Source organism: Bos indicus x Bos taurus, chromosome X (assembly GCF_003369695.1).
Source record: "Bos indicus x Bos taurus breed Angus x Brahman F1 hybrid chromosome X, Bos_hybrid_MaternalHap_v2.0, whole genome shotgun sequence".
Classification (NCBI taxonomy): Eukaryota; Metazoa; Chordata; class Mammalia; order Artiodactyla; family Bovidae; genus Bos; species Bos indicus x Bos taurus.
In genome coordinates this window covers 84,498,981-84,520,481 of record NC_040105.1, presented here as the reverse complement: position 1 = coordinate 84,520,481, position 21,501 = coordinate 84,498,981, and the positions used below count along the sequence as shown (strand labels likewise).

General features: G+C 37.6%; 1 protein-coding gene across 2 annotated transcripts in view; it reads left to right on the top strand.

Annotated features, from left to right (window-relative positions):
• The window catches only part of LOC113887819 (putative bifunctional UDP-N-acetylglucosamine transferase and deubiquitinase ALG13), a 59,845-nt gene that overhangs the window by 10,509 nt on the left and 27,835 nt on the right, over positions 1-21,501 (top strand). For both annotated transcript variants that reach the window (XM_027535049.1, XM_027535048.1), the window contains 14 exons: positions 871-943; positions 5,523-5,604; positions 5,808-5,970; positions 11,522-11,597; positions 12,602-12,710; positions 14,287-14,351; positions 14,667-14,767; positions 15,779-15,906; positions 16,660-16,906; positions 17,507-17,617; positions 17,807-17,954; positions 18,308-18,428; positions 21,251-21,283; positions 21,368-21,423. In XM_027535049.1, coding sequence (XP_027390850.1) covers positions 871-943; positions 5,523-5,604; positions 5,808-5,970; positions 11,522-11,597; positions 12,602-12,710; positions 14,287-14,351; positions 14,667-14,767; positions 15,779-15,906; positions 16,660-16,906; positions 17,507-17,617; positions 17,807-17,954; positions 18,308-18,428; positions 21,251-21,283; positions 21,368-21,423 — 1,513 coding nt within the window. The remainder of the gene's footprint in view (positions 1-870; positions 944-5,522; positions 5,605-5,807; positions 5,971-11,521; positions 11,598-12,601; positions 12,711-14,286; positions 14,352-14,666; positions 14,768-15,778; positions 15,907-16,659; positions 16,907-17,506; positions 17,618-17,806; positions 17,955-18,307; positions 18,429-21,250; positions 21,284-21,367; positions 21,424-21,501) is intronic.

The window sequence follows — 21,501 nt, the reverse complement described above, 5'->3', positions numbered from 1 at the left end:
CCTTCTTTTTGTTTTTGTATGGCTCTAGCTAAGAATGCTTTATAAAATTTTTTAAATGGTTTAAAAAAATCAAAAGAAGAATAACATTTCATGGCATATGAAAATTATGTAAAAGTCAAATTTCAGTGTCCATAAATAAAGCATTATTGGAACATAATCATGTACATTTGTTTATACATTGTCTATGGCTGCTTTCAGGCTAGAAAGTCAAAGTTAAGTAAATCATATAGCCTGCAAAAGCCATATATTTGTTATCTGGTCATTTACCAAGAAAATTTTTCATTTACCAAGAAAATTTTGCCAACCCCTACTTTAAATAAATAGCCTCCAAAACTTACAGATATTCATACAGTGGGAAGTTTATCTTCTTTACTCCTCCTTTCCTCAAATTAAAATGCATTTTTAAAATGCATAGGACTTTAGGGACAGTTAGCTGCTGCTAAGTCGCTTCAGTTGTGTCCGACTCTGTGCAACCCCGTAGACGGCAGGCCACCAGGCTCCCCCGTCCCTGGGATTCTCCAGGCAAGAACACTGGAGTAGGTTGCCATTTCCTTCTCAGATGCATGAAAGTGAAAAGTGAAAGTGAAGTCGCTCAGTCATGTCCGACTCATAGCGACCCCATGGACGGCAGCCTACCAGGCTCCTCCGCCCATGGGATTTTCCAGGCAAGAGTACTGGAGTGGGGTGCCATTGCCTTCTCCGGGGACAGTTAGCTAGCTATGCTGAATTAAAATTTAACCTCTTAAGCATTTGAGTTATTTTATATGAACAAAGTAGGCAGTTTAAAAGCACAACTATTTGTTCCTATAACTATTTCTTGTGTATACTAAATTGTCTCTTCTCATCCATCTTTGTTTTCTACACATGTAGTCGGGATTTCATTCTTTATCGCTATCCTGGCAAGCCTCCAACTTCTGTCACAGATAATGGCTATGAAGACAAGGTAAGAAGATAAGTGAGTGTTTACTAAAATAAAAAATTGAATGATACTACCAGTTTGCTATCAACAAATCATCCTTTTTTAAACCAATTAATGAAAAATAAGCACAATCTAAAAGCCAAGCTTTTTTACAAGCAAGCCTTTTCATCTCCTGTTAGCCTTAGTATTGTTAGCTATCTTTCTGAACAACCTGATCCTGTCACCCCTCTGTAGTAGGAAAAAACCCACCCAAAACCCTAATTGACTATTCACTGATTAGAAGATAGGATCAAACTCTGAAGCAAGACATTCAGTGCCCTTATTGTTGTTCAGTCGCTCAGTTGTGTCAGACTCTTTGTGACCCCATGGACTGCAGCACGCCAGGCTTCCCTGTCTTTCACCATCTCCTGGAGCTTGCTCAAACTCATATCCATTGAGTCAGTGATGCCATCCCAACCGTCTCCTCCTCTGTCTTCCCCTTGTCCTACCATCAATCTTTTCCAGCATCAGTCTTTTCCAGTGAGTCAGCTCTTTTCATCAGGTATTGGAGCTTCAGCTTTAGCATCAGTCCCTCCACTGAATATTCAGGACTGATCTCCTTTAGGATGGACTGGATAGATCTCCTTGCAGTCCAAGGGACTCTCAAGAGTCTTCTCCAACACCACAGTTCAAAAGCATCAATTCTTCAGTGCTCAGCTTTCTTTATGGTCCAATTCTCACATCCGTACATGACTACTGGAAAACCCATAGTTTTGACTACAGACATTTGTCAGTAAAGTAAGTCTCTGCTTTTTAATATGCTGTTTAGGTTTGTCATAGCTTTTCTTCCAAGGAGCAAGCATCTTTTAATTTCAAGGCTGCAGTCACCATCTTCAGTGATTTTGGAGCCCAAGAAAAAAGTCTGTCACTGTTTCCACTGTTTTCCCATCTATTTGCCATGAAGTGATGGGAACAGATGCCATGATCTTAGTTTTTTGAATGTTGAATTTTAAGCCAGCTTTTTCACTTTCCTCTTTCACCTTCATCAAGAGGCTCTTTAGTTCCTCTTCACTTTTTGCCAGGGTCCCAAACCTTCTCTCCAGCTTCATTGTCCTTCAGCCTTAGTATATTGTGAGGCCAGAGTGTCCAGCTTTCATGATTTCCTATGTATCTAAAATGTCAGTTTCTTTGAAACCTTACCAACTCCCCTGGAGTTATTTCCTCCCTTTTTGTTCCCCTAGCATCACCCAGGTAATTATAGTGTTTATCACCTTATATATGTTTTCATGTCTGTTTTTCTTATTAGTCTGAAAGTTTCTTAAGTATAGGGACATTGTGCTAAACTACTGTCTAGTAAAGTGCCTGGAAAAATAGTAGGAGGTTGTTGTGTTGGTTGAGAACTCTCAGCAGGTAAACAAGTTGTTTTTCAGCATACAGCTTTTCTTCCAAAGAGTTTTTAAGAACACCCTTCTATCCACATGATTTTATTAGTGAATACAGATTACACAGTACTTGAGTCTTGTCTGTTTCATACCATAGAGCAAAATTCAGGCAGCATTTTGATAGTAAGAAAAGACTAGACAGTGGTAGAACTGTTAGAATATTACATTAGTCTAGATAGAAGATCTGAACTAGGCAAGTGGCATTAAGAATAAAAAAGACTGAATAGGATGCAAGAGATAACTTCAATTGTAAGTATAAAGTGGAACATGTTAATTATTTTACCAATGTGTGCTAAGTCGCTTCAGTTGTGTCCGACTCTTTGTGACCCCATGGACTGTAGCCCGCCAGGGTCCTCTCTCCATGGGATTCTCTAGGCAAGAATACTAGAGTGGGTTGCCATTTCCTTCTCCAGGGGATCTTCCTGACCCGGGATTGAACTCGTGTTTTTTATGTCTCCTGCACTGGCAGGCAGATTCTTTACCACTAGCACCACCTGCAAAGTCAAGTACTTCCCTTTTTTTTTTTTTTTTCATCAATAGTATTTAAAATACTATTTTACCAGTAGTACTGCCAATTTGTTCAGTAAACATTAAGCCCCTATAGTGTACCAGGCAATTGACTGGGCTTTGGGGATACCAAAATTAATAAAGCAGAATCCTTGCCCTTTTCTTATGAAGACAGACATGTAAATGATACAGTGCAGTGATATATTTTATAATAGAAATATTTGCAAGGAGCATAGAAGAAAAAGCCCTTCACTGTGCTTGAGGGAGTACAGAAAGTTTCATGGTAGTTGTGATATTTAAGTGAAATATCCAAAAACTGAATCTAACAAGTATGAAGGGCAGTCTATTCAGAGGAAACACTATATGCAAAGGCATAGAAGCAAGAGTTAATTTGTTAGCTGATTCCTTCAATCTCTAATTTTTTCAAACAATTTAAAGGCCAGGCTTACTAACCAAATTATTTCAGTAAAAATGCTCCCTGGATCCATATGATGGAATCTGTTTATATAAATCTGTCTAAGACCTTTTTGAATTTTTGTTCAAAAACCTCTAATCTTGTGTAAGGGATGTAATCCCAAGTGATCAAGTCTATTTCATTTTGAAGCCACTTCTGGCATCACCAACCTGAGGTAACAAAGAGAATTCTCTGTGATCTATAAGAGGATAGTGTCACCAAGTTTCCTTAGTAGAAAATTATCGTAAACACTCTTTTTTTCTACTTTCCTACACTACCCTGGCTAATTTCTCCCAGTAAACCAGTTCTCTGACCCCAGGTCTATTATTCTTCCCTAGTCTTTTTTTTTTTTTTTTGAAATCACAACTCTATCAATATAATGCATTTCAAAGTTCTGAGAGGGCATATCAAGCTAAAGTAAAACACAAAAAATTTAAGTTGCAAAGTTTCACCCACCCCAGGCAGTATTTGCGTTTAAGAGAAGGTTTAGTAGTATTGCTCCTATATAGCATATTGGTACACTGCTATAAAATACAGTGAATAACATTTTGAATAAATTGAAATTCTTCCCCTATAGTCTTAAGTTTGGGATTTTGGTGTATTTGTCCTGTTTTCTCCATTTTTAGAAGTTAAGCTATATCTTTTGACTTCTGTTAGGATTTCTGTTACGTTCACTCAATTTGTAAAAGTTCCCATCTTTTGCAAATTTATAAATCAGGACTTGTGTGGTATATTATCAGGAATGTTATTGAGGCTGAGAGTGTTACCTTAGTAGTGGTTTTTTTTTTTTTTTTTTTGCAGTTTATTTTTCTTACTGATTTCTAATCTCAGCATTGTGGTTAAAAGAGATGCTTGATATGATTTCAGTTTTCTTAAATTTACCAACACTTGATTTGTGGATGAAGATGTGATCTCTCCTGGAGAGTGTTCTGTATGCACTTGAGAAGAAAGTGTGTTTTGCCACTTTTGGGTAGAATGTCCTGTAAATGTCAGTTAAGTCCGACTGGTTTGTTGTGCCATTTAAAGCTTGTGTTTCCTTATTTATTTTCTGACTGCATGGTTTGTCCATTGGTGTAAGTGGCGTGTTACAATTCCCCACTATTGTGTTGCTGTATTTCCCCTTCTACGACTATTAGTATTTGCCTTATGTATTGAGGTGCTCTTGACATTTAAAAGTAACTGTCTTACCTCCCTTAGCACAATTATCTCTAGATCCATTCATGCTGCTGCAAATGCTATTGTTTCATTCTTTTTTTTTGTCTGAGTAATGTGCTGGGGGATGTGTGTGTGTGTATAAACCACATCTTTTTGGAAATCAACCACATACAAAGATGGTAAGGTTAAAAGACAAAGTAGTGAAATATCTATATCCATAATCAGTTAAGGGATACACAAAATAGATGTAAAATATGATGTCAAAACAGTAGTGAGGGGAGAAGGGTAAAAATGCAGTTGATAAGATGCATCTGGAATTAAGAGATCAGCAGTTTAAAATCATCACGTATATGTAGAGAGATTGCCGTATATAAATTTAATGCTAACTGTAAACCAGAAATCTATAATAGATATACTCACATAATAGAGAAAACAATCCAAATGTTAAGATTAGAGGAAGTCATTGGCTCATAAGGGAAGAGAACAGAAGGAACAAAAAATTACAAAAACAACTTCAAAACAGTTAAAAAAGAATAAAAGGATGGAAAATTGTGTCAAGTAGCTGGAGTAACTTAAACTCTAGTATACTGCTAGTATGAGTATAAATTGCATAACCACTTTGGAAAATATTTTTTTTATGGACATGGTTGGTTTACTGTATTGTGCTAGTTTCAGGTGTGCAGTGGGGTGATTCAGTTATATATATATTATATATATATATATGTATATTTTTCAGATTCTTTTCACTTATTAAAAAATAAAAGTAAAAAAATAAAGGTCACTGTCCAGAAAATGTTTTAATGGCATACAGGTTTCATTTATCTGTATTTAGATTTTAAAAGTTGCTTTTTTCCCAGCTCTATTGAGATTTAATTGACATATATGCTAAGTGAAGTGAGTCAAATAGAGAAAGACAAATACTGTATGATATCACATGTGGAATCTGAAAGTTACTTTTTTTAAAAAGCAAATATATTTAATTTTTGATTTCTGATTAGCAGCTTCAAATATTTCAGGGTTGTAAGATGTCTAACATTAACTTTACTTGCTGTGTGTTTTTTTTCAGATTCTACTCTGCTATTCAAGTAATGGTCATTATGATTCAGTGTACTCAAAGCAATTTCAGTCAAGTGCAGCTGTTTGTCAAGGTATGTGAAGGCTTTATAAATGTTTGGGTGTGCTTTCAGATGGTTTGTTGCCAATCTTCAAATTGGGGGGTCTACCATAAATAGCTCTTCTAAAACTTTGTTGGTGCCTGTTGAATTTGTATACTGGATTATAGCTATTTTCACTTTGTTATGAAAAACTCTTATTTGACAACTGGAGTCTTGATTATTTGTTTTTCCTTTAGCTGTATTGTATGAAATTCTCTATAAAGATGTGTTTGTTGTGGATGAAGAAGAGTTGAAGACTGCAGTTGAGTTGTTTCGAAGTGGTTCCAAGAAGAACAGGAACAATGCTGTGACTGGCAATGAGGATGTCCATATTGACTACAAGAGTTCAATTCAAGATAGGTAACAAAGGGAAAAGGGATGTCAGCTATAGGATCATCTTGTTTCTGTGCATCATTTGAAATTGGAAGGGACCTGGCAGGCTTGTGATTTAGACTATTTCTATACAGTCATCTCTCAACATTTGCAGGGGATTGGTGCCAGGACCCCTGCAAACACCAAAACGCTCAATGCTCAAGTCCCTTAAATAAAGTGTAGTATGTGCAGTCGGCCCTCTCCATATCCATTGGCTCTGCATCCACAGGTTCAACCAGTTCCATCTGCAGTTGTTTGAATCTGAGAATGTGGAACCTGCTGAAATGAAGGGGCCAACTTCATGTACACACACATGTATGTATATATGTATGCTCTTATGTACAGGGATATACATTTTTTTAATGGGAGAAGAGACATTTTACCAAAAGATACATTGCATTGTGAAACACTCAGGCTTTGGGTGTTTGATCCAAGTCAGAATCATTCTTTATTCCTGTTCTCCTGTTAATCTGTCTTGTGTCAATTTTTAGTCCAGCCAAAAGAACTCAAGAGGGGTGGGGTGGGGGAGAATTTTTCCCTCCTGACACATCTTGAGTCTGACCCCCAGAATCAATTTTTTAGTTGCTAGAAGAAACTTTAGAACTGTCTAATCCCATGATTCTCAAACTTATATGCAAATTACTTAGGGCGGTTGTTTAGAAAGGCACATTTTGGGGCCTCTTTTTAAAATTGAAGGTCAGAATAGGGCCAGGAATCTACTTTTTAAGCAAGTATACCCAAATATTCTATACAGGTAGGCCATGACCACACTTGAGGGTGGGGAACAACTAGTTCTAAATCAGTACATCGATTTGTAGATGGTAACTGAGGTTCATAGTGGTTACTTGACACATACATCCAGCTACCAGAAAAGAATCTCTCAGGCTAAAGGGGAGTTTTAGGCACTTTTGAGTGTCTGCCTTTGGTACTCACTAGAAGTGTACATTGTGTGACCTCTTAGGAAGCAGCTGTGTTGAACAGATTAAGTCAAAAACTTTGAGATCATAAAGTAGCTGTCATCTTATATTTCTTCCTGATTCTTCTGTCTGGAATTCAGATAGGTTTCATGCTTGTCAGATGTAACCTTTTTGTTATCTTGCAGTTCTATTTCTTGAATGTATAATGCTTGGTTTTTTCTTTTTTTGGATAAAGAGGTTTTTTTTAAACAAACAAACTTACAGTCAGCACTCCCAATCCAGATGTGGAGCCTGTGGATATAAAAGGCTTGAGGGACTTGAGAATCTTGAATTTGGTACCTGCCTGCGGTCCTGGACCCAATCTCCCATGGATACCAAGAGATGACTGTATTAGGGGTGTGGGGGGTGGCAACCATTTATATCAGGGTAGAAGTTGCTTCATGCTTTACTGATTATTCATCCTAAGAACTTGAGGCTTAGTTTTAGGGAACAGACTGGTGGACACAGCGGGGAAGGAGAGGGCAGACAAATCGAGAAAGTAGCATTGACATACATAAGCTACCAATGCGTAAAATAGATAACTAGCGGGAAGCTGCTGTATAACACAGGGAGCCCAATCTGGTGCTCTGTGATGATGTAGAGGGGTGGAATGGGGGGAGGGAAGGAGGTTCAAGAGGGAGGGTGTGTATATATATATATACACACACACACACACACACACACACACACATATATATATATATAAAATTATGACTGATTCACATTGGTGTATGGCAGAGACCGCCACAACATTGTAAAGCGATTATCCTCCAATTTAAAAAAAACACCCGAGGCCTACAGAAACTTAAAGTAGTAGGAAGGCAAGGTGTATTAGTTATTTTCTGCTACATAACACTATTTCCACAAACTTAAACTATGAGATAAGAATGTTGTTTTAAGCTCTTATGTGGGTTAGGAATCTGGGCACAGCTTAGCTGGGTCTTCTGCTTAGGATGTCACAAGAATGTACTGAGGGTTTTGATCAAGATTGAGTTATCATCTGGAGCTTTGGGGAAAAATCCAGGTGGTTCTTGGTGGTATTCAATTCCATGCAGCTCTAGGACTAAGAACATCAGCTTTTTGTTGACAACCAGAGATAACCCTCAGCTCATTGTGGCATGGGGTTGGTGAACATGGCTGATTCCTTATAGTCAGCAAAAGGGAGAGAGATCAGCAAGACAGGCACTACATTGTTATTCAGTGTAATGATATCAGTTCAGTTCAATTCAGTCACTCAGTCGTGTCCAACTCTTTGCAACCCCATGGACTGCAGCATGCCAGGCCTCGCTGTCCATCACCAACTAACGGAATTTACCCAAACTCATGTCCATGGAGTTGGTGATACCATCCAACCATCTCATCCTCTGTCGTCCCCTTCTCCTCCCACCTTCAATCTTTCCCAGCATCAGGGTCTTCAAAGGAGTCAGCTCTTTGCATCAGGTGGCCAAAGTATTGGAGTATCAGCTTCAGCATCAGTCCTTCCAATCATTCAGGAATGATTTCCTTTATGATGGAGTGGTTGGATCTCCTTGCAGTCCAAGGGACTCTCAAGAGTCTTCCACAACATCACAGTTCAAATGCATCAATTCTTCGGCACTCAGCTTTCTTTATAGTCCAACTCTCACATCCATACGTGACTATTGCAAAAACCATAGCTTTGACTAGATGGACCTTTGTTGGCAAAGTAATGTCTCTGCTTTTTAATATGCTCTCTAGGTTGGTCATAACTTTCCTTCCAAGGAGTAAGCATCTTTTGATTTCAAGGCTGCAGTCACCATCTGTAGTGATTTTGGAGCCCCCCAAAATAAAGTCAGCCACTTTTTCCCCATCTATTTGCCAAGAAGTGATGGGACCAGATGCCATATTAGTTTTCTGAATGTTGCGTTTTAAGCCAGCCTTTTCACTCTCCTCTTTCACTTTCATCAAGAGGGTCTTTAGTTCTTCTTCACTTTCTGCCATAAGGGTGGTGTCATCTGCATATCTGATGTTATTGATATTTCTCCTGGCAGTCTTGATTCCAGCTTGTGCTTCATCCAACCCAGTGTTTCTCATGATGTACTCTGCATATAAGTTAAATAAGCAGGGTGACAATATACAGCCTTGACGTACTCCTTTTCCTATTTGGAACCAGTCTGTTGTTCGATGTCCAGTTCTAACTGTTGCTTCCTGACCTGCATACAGATTTCTCAGGAGGCAGGTCAGGTGGTCTGGTATTCTCATCTCTTTAAGAATTTTCCACAGTTTGTTGTGGTCTACACAATCAAAGGCTTTGGTGTAATCAATAAAGTAGAAATAGATGTTTTCCTGGAATTCTCTTGCTTTTTCTATGATCCAACAGATGTTGGCAATTTGAACTCTGGTTCCTCTGCCTTTTCTAAGTCCAAGTTGAGCCTCTGGAAGTTCACATTTTATGTACTATTGAAGCCTGGCTTGGAGAATTTTGATCATTACTTTGCTAGCATGTGAGATGAATGCAATTGTGTGGTAGTTTGAACATTCTTTGGCATTGCCCTTCTTCGGGATTGAAATGAAAACTGACCTTTTCGTGTCCTGTGGCCACTGCTGAGTTTTCCAAATTTGCTGGTGTATTGAATGCAGCACTTGCACAGCATCATCTTTTAGGATTTGAAATAGCTCAACTGGAATTCCATCACCTCCACTAGCTTTGTAGTGTTGTTTCCTAAGGCTCACTTGACTTCACATTCCAGGATGTCTGGCTCTAGTTGAGTGATCACACCATCGTGATTATCTTGGTCATGAAGATCTTTTTTGTACAGTTCTTCTGTGTATTCCTGCCACCTCTTCTTAATATCTTCTGCTTCTGTTAGGTCCATACCATTTCTGTCCTTTATTGAGCCTATCTTTGCATGAAATGTTCCCTTGGTATCTCTAATTTTCTTGAAGAGATCTCTAGTCTTTCCCATTCTATTGTTATTCTCTGTTTCTTCACACTGATTGCTGAGGAAGGCTTTCTTATCTCTCCTTGCTATTCTTTGGAACTCTGCATTCATATGCTTATATCTTTCCTTTTCTCCTTTGCTTTTCACTTCTCTTCTCTTCATAACTATTTGTAAGGCCTCCTCAGACATCCATTTTGGTTTTTTTTTTTTTTTGCATTTCTTTTCCATGGGGATGGTCTTTATCCCTGTCTACAATACAGTGTCACACACCTCTGTCCATAATTCATTAGGCACTCTATCAGATCTATTCCCTTAAATCTATTTCTCACTTTCACTGTATAATCATAAGGGATTTGATTTAGGTTATACCTGAGTGGTCTAGTGGGTTTCCCTACTTTCTTCAATTTAAGTCTGAATTTGACAATAAGGAGTTCATGATCTAAGCCACAGTCAGCTCCTGGTCTTGTTTTTGCTGACCGTGTAGAGCTTCTCCATCTTTGGCTGCAAAGAATATAACCAATCTGATTTCGATGTTGGCCATCTGGTGATGTCCATGTGTAGAGTCTTCTCTTGTGTTGTTGGAAGAGGGTGTTTGCTATGACCAGTGTGTTCCCTTGGCAAAATTCTATTAGCCTTTGCCCTGCTTCATTCTGTACTCTAAGGCCAAATTTGCCTGTTACTCCAGGTTTCTTGACTTCCTACTTTTGCATTTCAGTCCCCTATAATGAAAAGGACATCTTTTTTGGGTGTTAGTTCTAAAAGGTCTTGTAGGTCTTCATAGAACTGTTCAACTTCAGCTTCTTTAGTGTTAGTGGTTGGGGCGTAGGCTTGGATAACCATGATATTGAATGGTTTGCCTTTTAAATGAACAGAGATCATTCTGTTGTTTTTGAGATTACATCCAAAAACACTTCGGATTCTTTTGTTGACCATGATGGCTACTCCATTTCTTCTGAGGGATTCCTGCCCGCAGTAGTAGATATAATGGTCATCTGAGTTAAATTCACCCATTCCAGTCCATTGTAGTTCGCTGATTCCTAAAATGTCGACGTTCACATCTTGCCATCTCCTGTGTTTGACTGCTTCCAATTTGCCTTGATTCATGGACCTAACATTCCAGGTTCCTATGCAATATTGCTCTTTACAGCATTGGACTTTGCTTCTATCACCAGTCACATCCACAGCTGGGTGTTGTTTTTGCTTTGGTTCTGTCTCTTCATTCTTTCTGCAGTTATTTCTCCGCTCATCTCTAGTAGCATATTGGGCACCAACTGATCTGAGGAGTTCATGTTTCAGTGACCTATCTTTTTGCCTTTTCATACTCTTCATGGGGTTCTCAAGGCAAGAATACTATACATCATGTATATAATGATATACATCCTGTCTATTGGTTAGATGCAGGCTTAGAGGGGAATCGTACAAGCATGTGAACACCAGTAGGTGGGGACCATAGGGACCATCTTAAGATTTTTTCCCCACAGGAGGGGTGAAATACAGAAGGTGTAAGTAGCACGTACTTTAAGAAAAAGAAGCACAATGTTGGGATGTTGGGCTGAAAAAAATATTTGCCTCATTTTTAGAATTGAACTACTTTACCACTAGGTGGTGGTATAGTCATTAAACTTAAGACTGCTTAGCTACTGCATTTATATAAAGCTCTTTGTTCTAAATCTTTTCAATTAGGACTGAAGAGTGGGGTGCCTGCTGCAATGTTGAAAATATACCAGAGGGGTACAATCAAGGAACAGACGAAACAAAGGTTTGAGATCTTCTAGGGCAAATAATTTTCATAATCTTGGTTTGCAATATTATAAGTTAAACTAGTAAAGGTCAGATGGTCCATTTTAGTTATATAGGGTGGGGGAGGAGCTGATGTTTTCCTTTGTGGAAGTCTTGATCTGAAAATGTAAAATGTGTGCTTAATGTTCTCTTAATTTTTATTCTTATGGAGTTGTAATTTTTTTCCAAAGCTTACTCTGAACACTTCAGAAATTTCAGAAGCTGTTGTTTTCAAGTTAAAGTAATATTAGAAACCTAGTGGATATTTGGTTTGCAGTCAATCTTCTGTTGCTAAGGTTTCTTTTTGTCATTAAAGAGAATAATGTTTATTCCTGTTTTACTCAAAAAAAAAAAAAATAGACAGTAATCCTAGTTAGAGAAGCAAGGGGAATTTTACCATCTGTATAGGTCTAAAATCAAGCAGACCTTCAGTTTGAGACTAGTTAAATAGGGCAAATATTACTAAAACAATCTTTGTGTATGCCCTCAAGTACTGGTAATTTGGAAACAGTATGGAATACCATGACATTCTAGGAAAGCAGAAGAAAAAGCTAATTCTTTGGAAATTGTAACAGATTTTGATCAAAACGAAGTAGTTTTCAGATTTGTCCAGTTGACTTTAGGGTACAGAAACACTTGCACCTCTGTGTGTATATCAAGATGAGACTTGTTGAATAGCCCTGACTGAATCTTTAATTCTTGTCTGTGTTGCATTGGTTAATATATGTCCTGAGTTATTGGATGCTTTAGAAAACATTTCCCTTCTGTCATCTATAACCTTTTAGATTTCTGCATATTACTTATTTAGACTCCTGCTTTTTAAAATACACAGTAAAAGTTATCGTGGATTTAATTTCTTTTAATAAAGAAGGAAAGGCCTATATGTACATAGTTTTATAAAAAGGAAAAGAACCTTATTTCTTCCTTCTTCATAGAAGGAAGACTTAAGGATGGTGAGTTGTAGCATGATTATTTTTGTTTTAGTCTCCAGAAAATCCATCAAAGATGCTCTTCCCCTATAAGGTGCTCAAAGCCCTGGATCCAGAAATCTATCGTAATGTAGAATTTGATGTTTGGTTGGACAGCAGAAAAGGTAATGAAATAACAGGATATTTTTGAATCCTGGCAGATCTAGGAGAACAATTTTGCAAATTCTTTTTAAATAAGAGATGTTTTCAAACCATGGTTATAAAAAACACGTTTATATGTTTATATGGTACTTTTAGCCTACTCAATACATGATTTAAGTCCAAAGGAGGAAGCAAATAGGGATAGAATTGGTGAGGGATCTTTTAGAGTGTGATGTTCATCAGGGACTTCAACTTTGCAAAGACTCTGTCTTTAGATAACTTTAAGAGTACCAGAATTGTAAGTGGATATAAGTTCCACTTAAGTTTAATATGTTAAGATGGATGATAGATGACTAGGTCAAGTGTTAGCAAACTGTGACATGTGAGTCAAATCCAATCTGCTACCTGTTTTTTTATGGTCCATGAACTAAGAATGGTTTTCTATTTTTAAGTGGCAGGGAAAAATTAAAAGAACAATATGTTGTGACACATGAAAATTATATTCAATTCTCAGTGACCATAAGGTTTTATGACAGATTTAAATAGTTGCAACAGAGTCTGTATGGCCTACATTCTTTAAAATATTTATCATCTAGCTTTTTACAGAGAAAATTTGCCAACCCTTGAAATAGGTAATTGTTTCTCTCTCCTTATAACTAAGTTGATCAAATTACGTCTTAAAGTTCTGCCATCAGTGTAGCCTTTAATGTTTCGTATTCAACTCCTTGGACCTTGGTGGTGAGCCTAGGTATGGTTAATAATCTAGAATGAGATTAATACCTTGTAGAACACAATAAATGGCTAAAAATACAGTTGACCCTTGAACAACATGAAGGTTAGGGTCACTGATCCTCCAAGCGGTTGAAAATCCAGATATAATTTGTAATCTGCCCTCAGTATTCCCAATTCCTCTGTATCCACAGTTCCACATCCTCAGATTCAACCAACCTCAGTATTTGTAGTACTATTGAAAAAAATCTACATATGAGTGGATCCCTGCAGTTCAAACCCATGTTGTTCAGGGGAAAACTGTATTGCTTTGAAGCAGCTGCATAGTCTTTCTTTTTCTTTTTTTTTTTATTTTCTTAAAAAAAATTGAAGTGTTACTTTCAAATTGAACCTTATTGGTGTATGACTAATTCTAAGATTACAACCTCTAAGTTTCCACTTATTTGTGTCTTATAGCACAGAACTATTCTGGCAAATCTCCTTAAATTAACCACAGTAATAACCTGTTAAGAGTGATGGAGAGACCTTTCAGGACAGTGGTCCCCCACCTTTTTGTCACTAGGGACTGATTTCATGGAAGACAGTTTTTCCATGGACCGGGAGGGGAATGGTTTTGGGATGGTTCAAGCATGTTACATGTATTGTGCACTTTATTTTTATTATTACATCAGCTCCACCTCAGATCATCAGGCATTAGATCCCGGAGGTTGGGGAACCCTGCTTCAGGACATTTTCCCTACAGATTTTAGATTATAGGGGTTGGTAGCATTGTCAAAAACACTGTGGTAAAAACAAATTAGAAAATGAACTGTTGTAAAATAGGAAAGGAACCAGTTCAGTTGAGCTTGAATCTTCATTTTCTTTTAATAGAACTTCAAAAATCTGATTATATGGAGTATGCTGGGAGACAGTACTATTTGGGAGACAAATGTCAGGTTAGTTTCTTCTTTAAAGAATCAGTAATTTGCTTTTCTGAGATTGTGGTTTTAGTCATTAATATGTGATTAACAAAACTAATTAATGTTTATGTTAGGTTTTAATTACAAACTTGTGATTATATGTGAAGTGTAAAGCTTTTTCAGCTTGTGCTGCCTCCATTGAACTGGACTGGCAGTGTTTATTATCAGCTGCTTTAATAAGTAGATACTGAACTCCATTTCAGGAGAAGAAGTATTTTTGCTTAGCAAAAGCCAGATCTGCTGATAGACTCAAGACTAGATGTGTTCTTACTGTCTCTTCCCCTCTTTCAGGTTCGCTTGGAATCAGGTGGAAGATATTATAATGCTCATATTCAGGAAGTTGGAAATGAAAACAGTTCAGTAACAGTCTTCATTGAAGAGCTGGCAGAAAAGTAAGAATATAATAATTTGTTGAATTAACTAAAATCTTTGGCTCTTGATGCCTTTTTATAGTCTTAAATTGAGAATTACCAGGATGCTAGTAAGAGAACAAAGTTATATCTGGCCTAAGATGACTTATTTTGAATTGTAAAAGCATGTGATGAAGTATGAAATTTCAGTAAGTCTATGCATAAGTTTTGAAATCCTAGGTAATAGCCAACTTATTAGAAATATTAAGAACAACAAAATTCTGATATAAATTTATACTAATTTGAAAGCTAGTTTGCTAACTGAGCCTCTGCCAATATCAAATTAGGCTAGTCCATTCGTTCTCAAACTTTAACATACCCCAGAATTACATGGAGAGTTTGTTAAAATTCAGATTGATGAGCTCTGTCCCCAAAGTTTGATTTAGTAAGTTTGTGATGGGGTCCAAGACTTTGAACTTGTAAAAAGTTTCCAGGTGATACTAATGCTGTTGGTACACTTTGAGAACCATTAAACTAGGCTGTGCTGCCCTAACAACCAGACTCTCAGCAAACTTAGAGTTCATTTCTTTCTCATTTAGCATGTTTATAGTAGGTCAACAAAGGGGCCCAGGTTGACAAGGGCTCTATCCAGACATATACTGCCATGATCACAGGCAGGTGGAAAATGAAAACATGACAAACCATGTGCTGACTTTTAAAGCATATGCTCACATTTTACTGGCCAAAATACGTTACATAATTAAGCCTAAAGTCAGTGGGGTGAGAAAATATAATCCTTCTCCAAGGAGAGGCAACAATTATTTGTAAACTAGTCTACCACAATCTTTCCTACTTAATGTGATATGTGCTATAAACAGCTATGAATTTATACAAACTGCTCTTAGTTTTCTAATGTACAAAGAAAACTTCAATAAGGAGGCTAGGGGTTACAGGTTTAAGTAGAAAACACTTGAAAATGAAGCAGGAGGGATGTGTATAAAATGAGAATTGACTGTTTTGCAGTGGCTTCATGTTGTTATCTCTACCTTTAAGGCATGTTGTTCCACTAGTTGACTTAAAACCAGTTACCCAAGTGACACCTGTTCCTGCCTGGAATGCTATGCCCAGTAGGAAAGGAAGAAGTTACCAGAAAATTTCTGGGGGCTATATCCCAGAAATAGGTTTGTATACTGAAAGTTTTATTATTTTCCTCTTCTTGTACTTATCTAAATTGCACTTATTTTTAAAGCTGTAACTCAAGTCTTATCCTGGTTTAGAGTTCCTCCTTTGACACTACTGAAGTTTTGGGATGGATAATACTTTGTTGCAGGGAGCTGTCCTATGCATTGTAGGATGCTTGGCAGCATCCCTGGCCTCAACTCACTATATGCCAGCAGCATTCTTCTCCAAGTTATGACAACCAAAAATGTCTCCAGACATTGCCAAATGTGCCACAAGGAGGAAAGGGGCAAAACCGTCCCTGGGTGAGAACTACTGTGTAGGTGACTTTGTTTAGCTTAAGCTGGGGTGGACTTTAAGCTCTAAAACCTGAAAAGATTTCTCAAAGAACTAGGAAAGCATCTCATGGAAGCAACCAGAGATATTAATAGGCATAATTTCTTGGATAATAGTAACATAGGAAATGGAATGACTAACTGTTTCGAAGACAAAAGTTGCCTGTACTAAAGATGGTGCTGAGATGTCCATCGATACAGAAGTTACTTGTTCGTTTTGCCCTTCCAAAAGGAACACCTAGTACATCCTTTTTTTTTTTTTTTTTTCTAGTACATCCTTTGAAAATACAGAAATTTCTTCCCCTGTATTCATATGGATTTCCTAGAAAAACATCTGAGTGTTCTAGACATTTGTGGGATACCTTGGACCTTTTGCATTGGTTATGAAGCTTATTGCTTACTGCTTTGTTTTCTTGAAAGCTATGTCAGAGATGGACATGAAGCAACGGAAGAAGATGTTCAAGAAAGTTAGAGGGAAAGAGGTTTATATGACTATGGCTTACAGCAGGGCAGAACCCCTTCTCCCACCCAGGCTTCAGCACAGTATGCATTATGGGCATGGCCCTCCAATGCACTACTCACAGACAGCTGGCAATGTTATGTCTAATGAACATTTTCATCCTCAACATTCATCTCAGAGACAAGGTCGGGGATATGGGATGCCCAGGTAGGTCTTAACTAACTTTGAAGATAATGTACGTCTCTGTTTAGACATTGGAAATAATTCCTGGGCAGAATTACGGTAGAACTTAGAAATATCTTAATAGTTTAAATTTCTCTTATAATCTCTACCTGAAGGGACATAGAGAATGGAAATGATGTATACTTAAATTCTTGGCAAACTTATGGAAGACTCGTATTCTCACAGTCTAGGAGAATATGAAGCAGTTGCTAGAAGATAGAATGCCATCAGGCTGAGAGTGCCATGTATATGGCACTGAATCTATCAATAATGAATAGGCCGATCTGTAATGGAAAAGAATAGGAAAAAAGAATGTATGTGTGTGTGTGTGTGTATATGTATATATATATATATGTATATATATATATATAACTGAATCACTTTACAGCAGGAATTAATACAACATTGTAAATCAGCTATACTTCAATTAAAAACAATGGATAGGCCTAATGCCAGTAGTGAGGAAAGCAAAGCTCTTTCTATTTGATTGTTTTTAGACAGATATGTTAATTCTATTTAACTACAAAGACTGACTGCTCAAGCACTAGTAAATAAGAGTTCTGTTTTTTCCCCCGTTATTCTTAGGGATTCTTCTCGCTTTATAAACAGGCACAACATGGCAGGCCCTAAAGTCGGTTTTTACCCTGGTCCGGGTAAAAGGTGCTGCCAGAGCTATGACAACTTCTATAGATCTCGGTAAGTGAACTTTAAATGTGGAAGGTTAGAGAAAATGAGTGAGTCTGACTTTATTGCTATGCAATAAATATATGGACTAATATTTTTAAAGTGTCAACATAGAGGCGTTTGAACTAGTATTTAGAAATTTAGAAACAAGTTAGTATCATATTTTATCTTTTTATCCCCTTCTCATTCTGCAAACTTAAGTTCCTTTAGACGTAGTCACCGCCAGATGCATTGTATGAATAAGGAGTGCCAGTTTAGCTTTGCTCCAGAAATGCCCAGGGGCTTGGAAGAAACCATTACTTTTTATGAAGTTGAAGAAGGGGATGAAACTGCTTATCCAGCTTTACCTGTAAGTAGTTCAAAGTTTTACTCACAAAGCTACTTATTTTTTTCTCTTTTATTTTTTTTAAGTAAAGGTAATGTGGATAAATTTTAGCTACTTTGCAAATTACCAAATAAAGCCCTTCCTGGAAAACATGAGTTTTCATCTTAGAACTTTTAAAAATTAGGGGAATTTTTTAAGCTGTCCTTACAGAAGAGGCGTAGAGGTGGACTTGCCTATATAAGTATGGGCTAAATTTTTCTGTTTTCTTGATCATTACTTCCTCACATATTTTTGATTCTCAAGTACATTTAAAATATTTGTAGCTTTTTCTCTGACTATATAGGGACATTGTGTTTGTGTGTATCTCTTTGGTACAGAATCATGGAGGGCCCTCTACAATGGTTCCTGCTTCTTCGAGATACTGTGTTGCAAGGCGAGGACATAGCTCAGGCAAACAGCCTTTGAATTCAGAGGAGGGTGATGGCCAGAGTGACAGTGGTGAGTCAGTTACAGTTCAGTATTTTTTTAAAAAGATGATTCTTGTGGTATGAGCACAACAGGGCTAAAGTTTTGGTTTGGAAAGGGTCCCCCTCCGTTCTGGCAGCTCATTTTGAAAGTTATCAGTTCTTGTTATCAGAGCTTGCTAGATTTTGAAGATGTCTTGATATTTTTCAGAAAGACAGACTTCTATTTCTGTAAAGCCACTACATTGTTAAAATGTTCAGTTCTCTGATAGGTCTTCAGTGAGTTTTGATTTGGTGAGATTTCAGTATTGGAAATATCTATTCTTTGTTAGTAAGCAACTGTTCATGTTGTCCATACCATTTGTATAATTATTTTAGATTTTCCTGTGATTGTTATTTTACAAGACTGCTATGAAATAATTTCTTTTCCTGAAGAAATATATTTGATCTATAAACATTACTATTCATTGAGTTCTAATGGCCATATACTGTACTAAGCAATTATATTTAAAATTTAATATAATACTTTGTCCCTCTGAGGAATGTGTATCTTTGTTTTATATATGAGGAAACTGAGATTCAGAGGGAAAATGACATAGCCAAAATCAGATACTTGGTAAATGGCAGAGATTTAATTACTTATAACAGCTTTACTTAGATGTAACTTACACATTTGTACACTTTACCTAACATGTACAATTCAGTGTTTAAAGTGTAAATGGTGGCTTTTAGTATAGTCATGAAGTTGCATGCTGCTACTGCTAAGTCGCTTCAGTCGTGTCCGACTCTGTGCAACCCCAGAGATGGCAGCCTACCAGGCTCCCAAGAACACTGGAGTGGGTTGCCGTTTCCTTCTCCAATGCATGAAAGTGAAAAGTGAAAGTGAAGTCGCTCAGTCGTGTCCGACTCCTAGTGACCCCATGGACTGCAGCCCACCAGGCTCCTCCATCCATGGGATTTTCCAGGCAAGAGTACTGGAGTGGGTTGCCATTGCCTTCTCTGACATGAAGTTGCATACATCATCACAGTCAATTTTAGAAAAAGAAACCCTGTACCCATTAGTGGCCTTCCCTAGTGGCTCAACTGTTAAAGAATCCACCTACAGTGCAGGAGACCTGGGTTCGATCCCTGGGTTGGAAAGATCCCTTGGAGAAAGGAAAGGCTACCCACTCCAGTATTTTGGCCTGGAGAATTCCATGGACTGTATAGTCCATGGGGTCCAAAGTGTCGGACATGACTGAATGACTTTCACTTCACTAGTGGCTCAAACAGTAGAGGATCTGCCTGTGATGCAGGAGACCTGGGTTCAGTTCTTGGGTTGGGAAGATCCCCTGGAGAAGGGACTGGAAACCCACTCCAGTATTCTTGCCTGGAGAATTCCATGGACAGAGGAGCCTGAGAGGCCACAGCCTAGGGAGTCATAAAGAGTCAGACACGACCGAGCGACTAACACTTTTACCTATTAGTGGTCAGTCCCCATTATCCCCCCAGCATCCCCTTCCCTGCCACCAGTCATAGGTAGCCATCAGTCTGCTTTCTGTCTTAATGGATTTGCCTGTTCTGGATATTTCATATAAAAGGATTCATGCAATATGTGGTCCTTTGTGACTGGCAGAGATCAGTTTTGAACTTGGTTTTATCTGACTCACACTGTTAATAGTTGTTAGGAGTGCCTTGCATTGTGAAATGTGCTTTTTTTTTTATTAACTTTTTCTGTAAAATGATATACGCCTACTGAAACACTTCTGGAGGAATTGGGTGGATTAAGGAGGTATGAGGTGTTCTGAATGATTTGACTTACTGGTCAGCGTCTTTTCTTGTTATATTCTTCTTGCTGCTATTTATGATGAAGAAAATAGATATTTTAAAGAATTTAATGACAACATATCTAGCCCAAGAATGATCTTTGAAGAATTTGTACATGCATATGTATGCCTGTGCTTATGTATGCGTATTTCTGGCTCTTTTACTCAGGATGACCCTTTGTCTATTTCTTTTAGCGTGGTGGGTACCTTCAGATGTACTGTTCACCTATAGTGGCATATTTAGAGTAACCAAGTATTTTTTCTCACCTTAAATCCTGTTTTCTGGAGGAGCTGCCTGCATATGTATTTGATAAGTGACATGTTTAAGAATCAAATCCACTTTTGACCTTTGTGGTTTTATTTGGTGGAAAGCAGTCCAACTGAAGGTTGATTTTCTCTGAATTTCAATGATATAGCAGTCTTACAGAAAAGTACTTCAGTCCTCTAAGCAATCTTCTGACAACAAACTGATTTTCAAGGTATTATATACCTGTATCAGGCTGAAAAACAGATGAGGTATGACATATTCCTTTAACGTTCACCTAAGCAACCTATTGGTTATTTTAGTCACATTACTTTATAATCACCATTTCCTATATGTCGAGCATCATACTATGTTCTTTTCACCCCACTATGAGCTAGGTACTATTATCCCTGTTTTACAATGAAGAAATGAAGACACAGAAATTAAATAACCTGCCTAAAGTGATACAGTTATTCAAGATTCAAATCTAGACAGTCCTAACTCCAGAGCCAGTGAAGTTAATCACCATAATCTACTGCCAGAATTGGACAGAGCTGGGTTTTTCACGTCTGCCTGAACTTTTAAGAACCAAGGGAACTTTCAAAGGAGAAATTTGTGCTGTTTATAGCCAGTCTGACTAATATCTGTTGACTAGTATGAAAGCTTTAAATCACTTATTTCAAGAATGTGTACATTTTAGTTTTGAACATGTACCCACAAAACTTGAGAAAAAGCAAGTGCTGGCCATCGGATACTGCTGAGCAAAAAGCTCTACATAAATGCACTTTTTCTGTCTTTTTTTCCTAGGGGGATATCATGAAGATTATATTTATCCTTCAGGTCAGTGAGATCTGATATTCATTATTTATAAAATTTCAAACTATAAAATAATGCTCATTATTGTACTTTGGTTATATCTTCTAGAACCAGACTATGACACTTCAGGTGTTTATAGCACAGCTGAATCTACTGCAAACTTGGTAGGTATTTAATTATAATCTCAAACACATATAGCTCCTGTGTACTAGAGCACTGTTCTAGGAGCTATGCACTTAAAT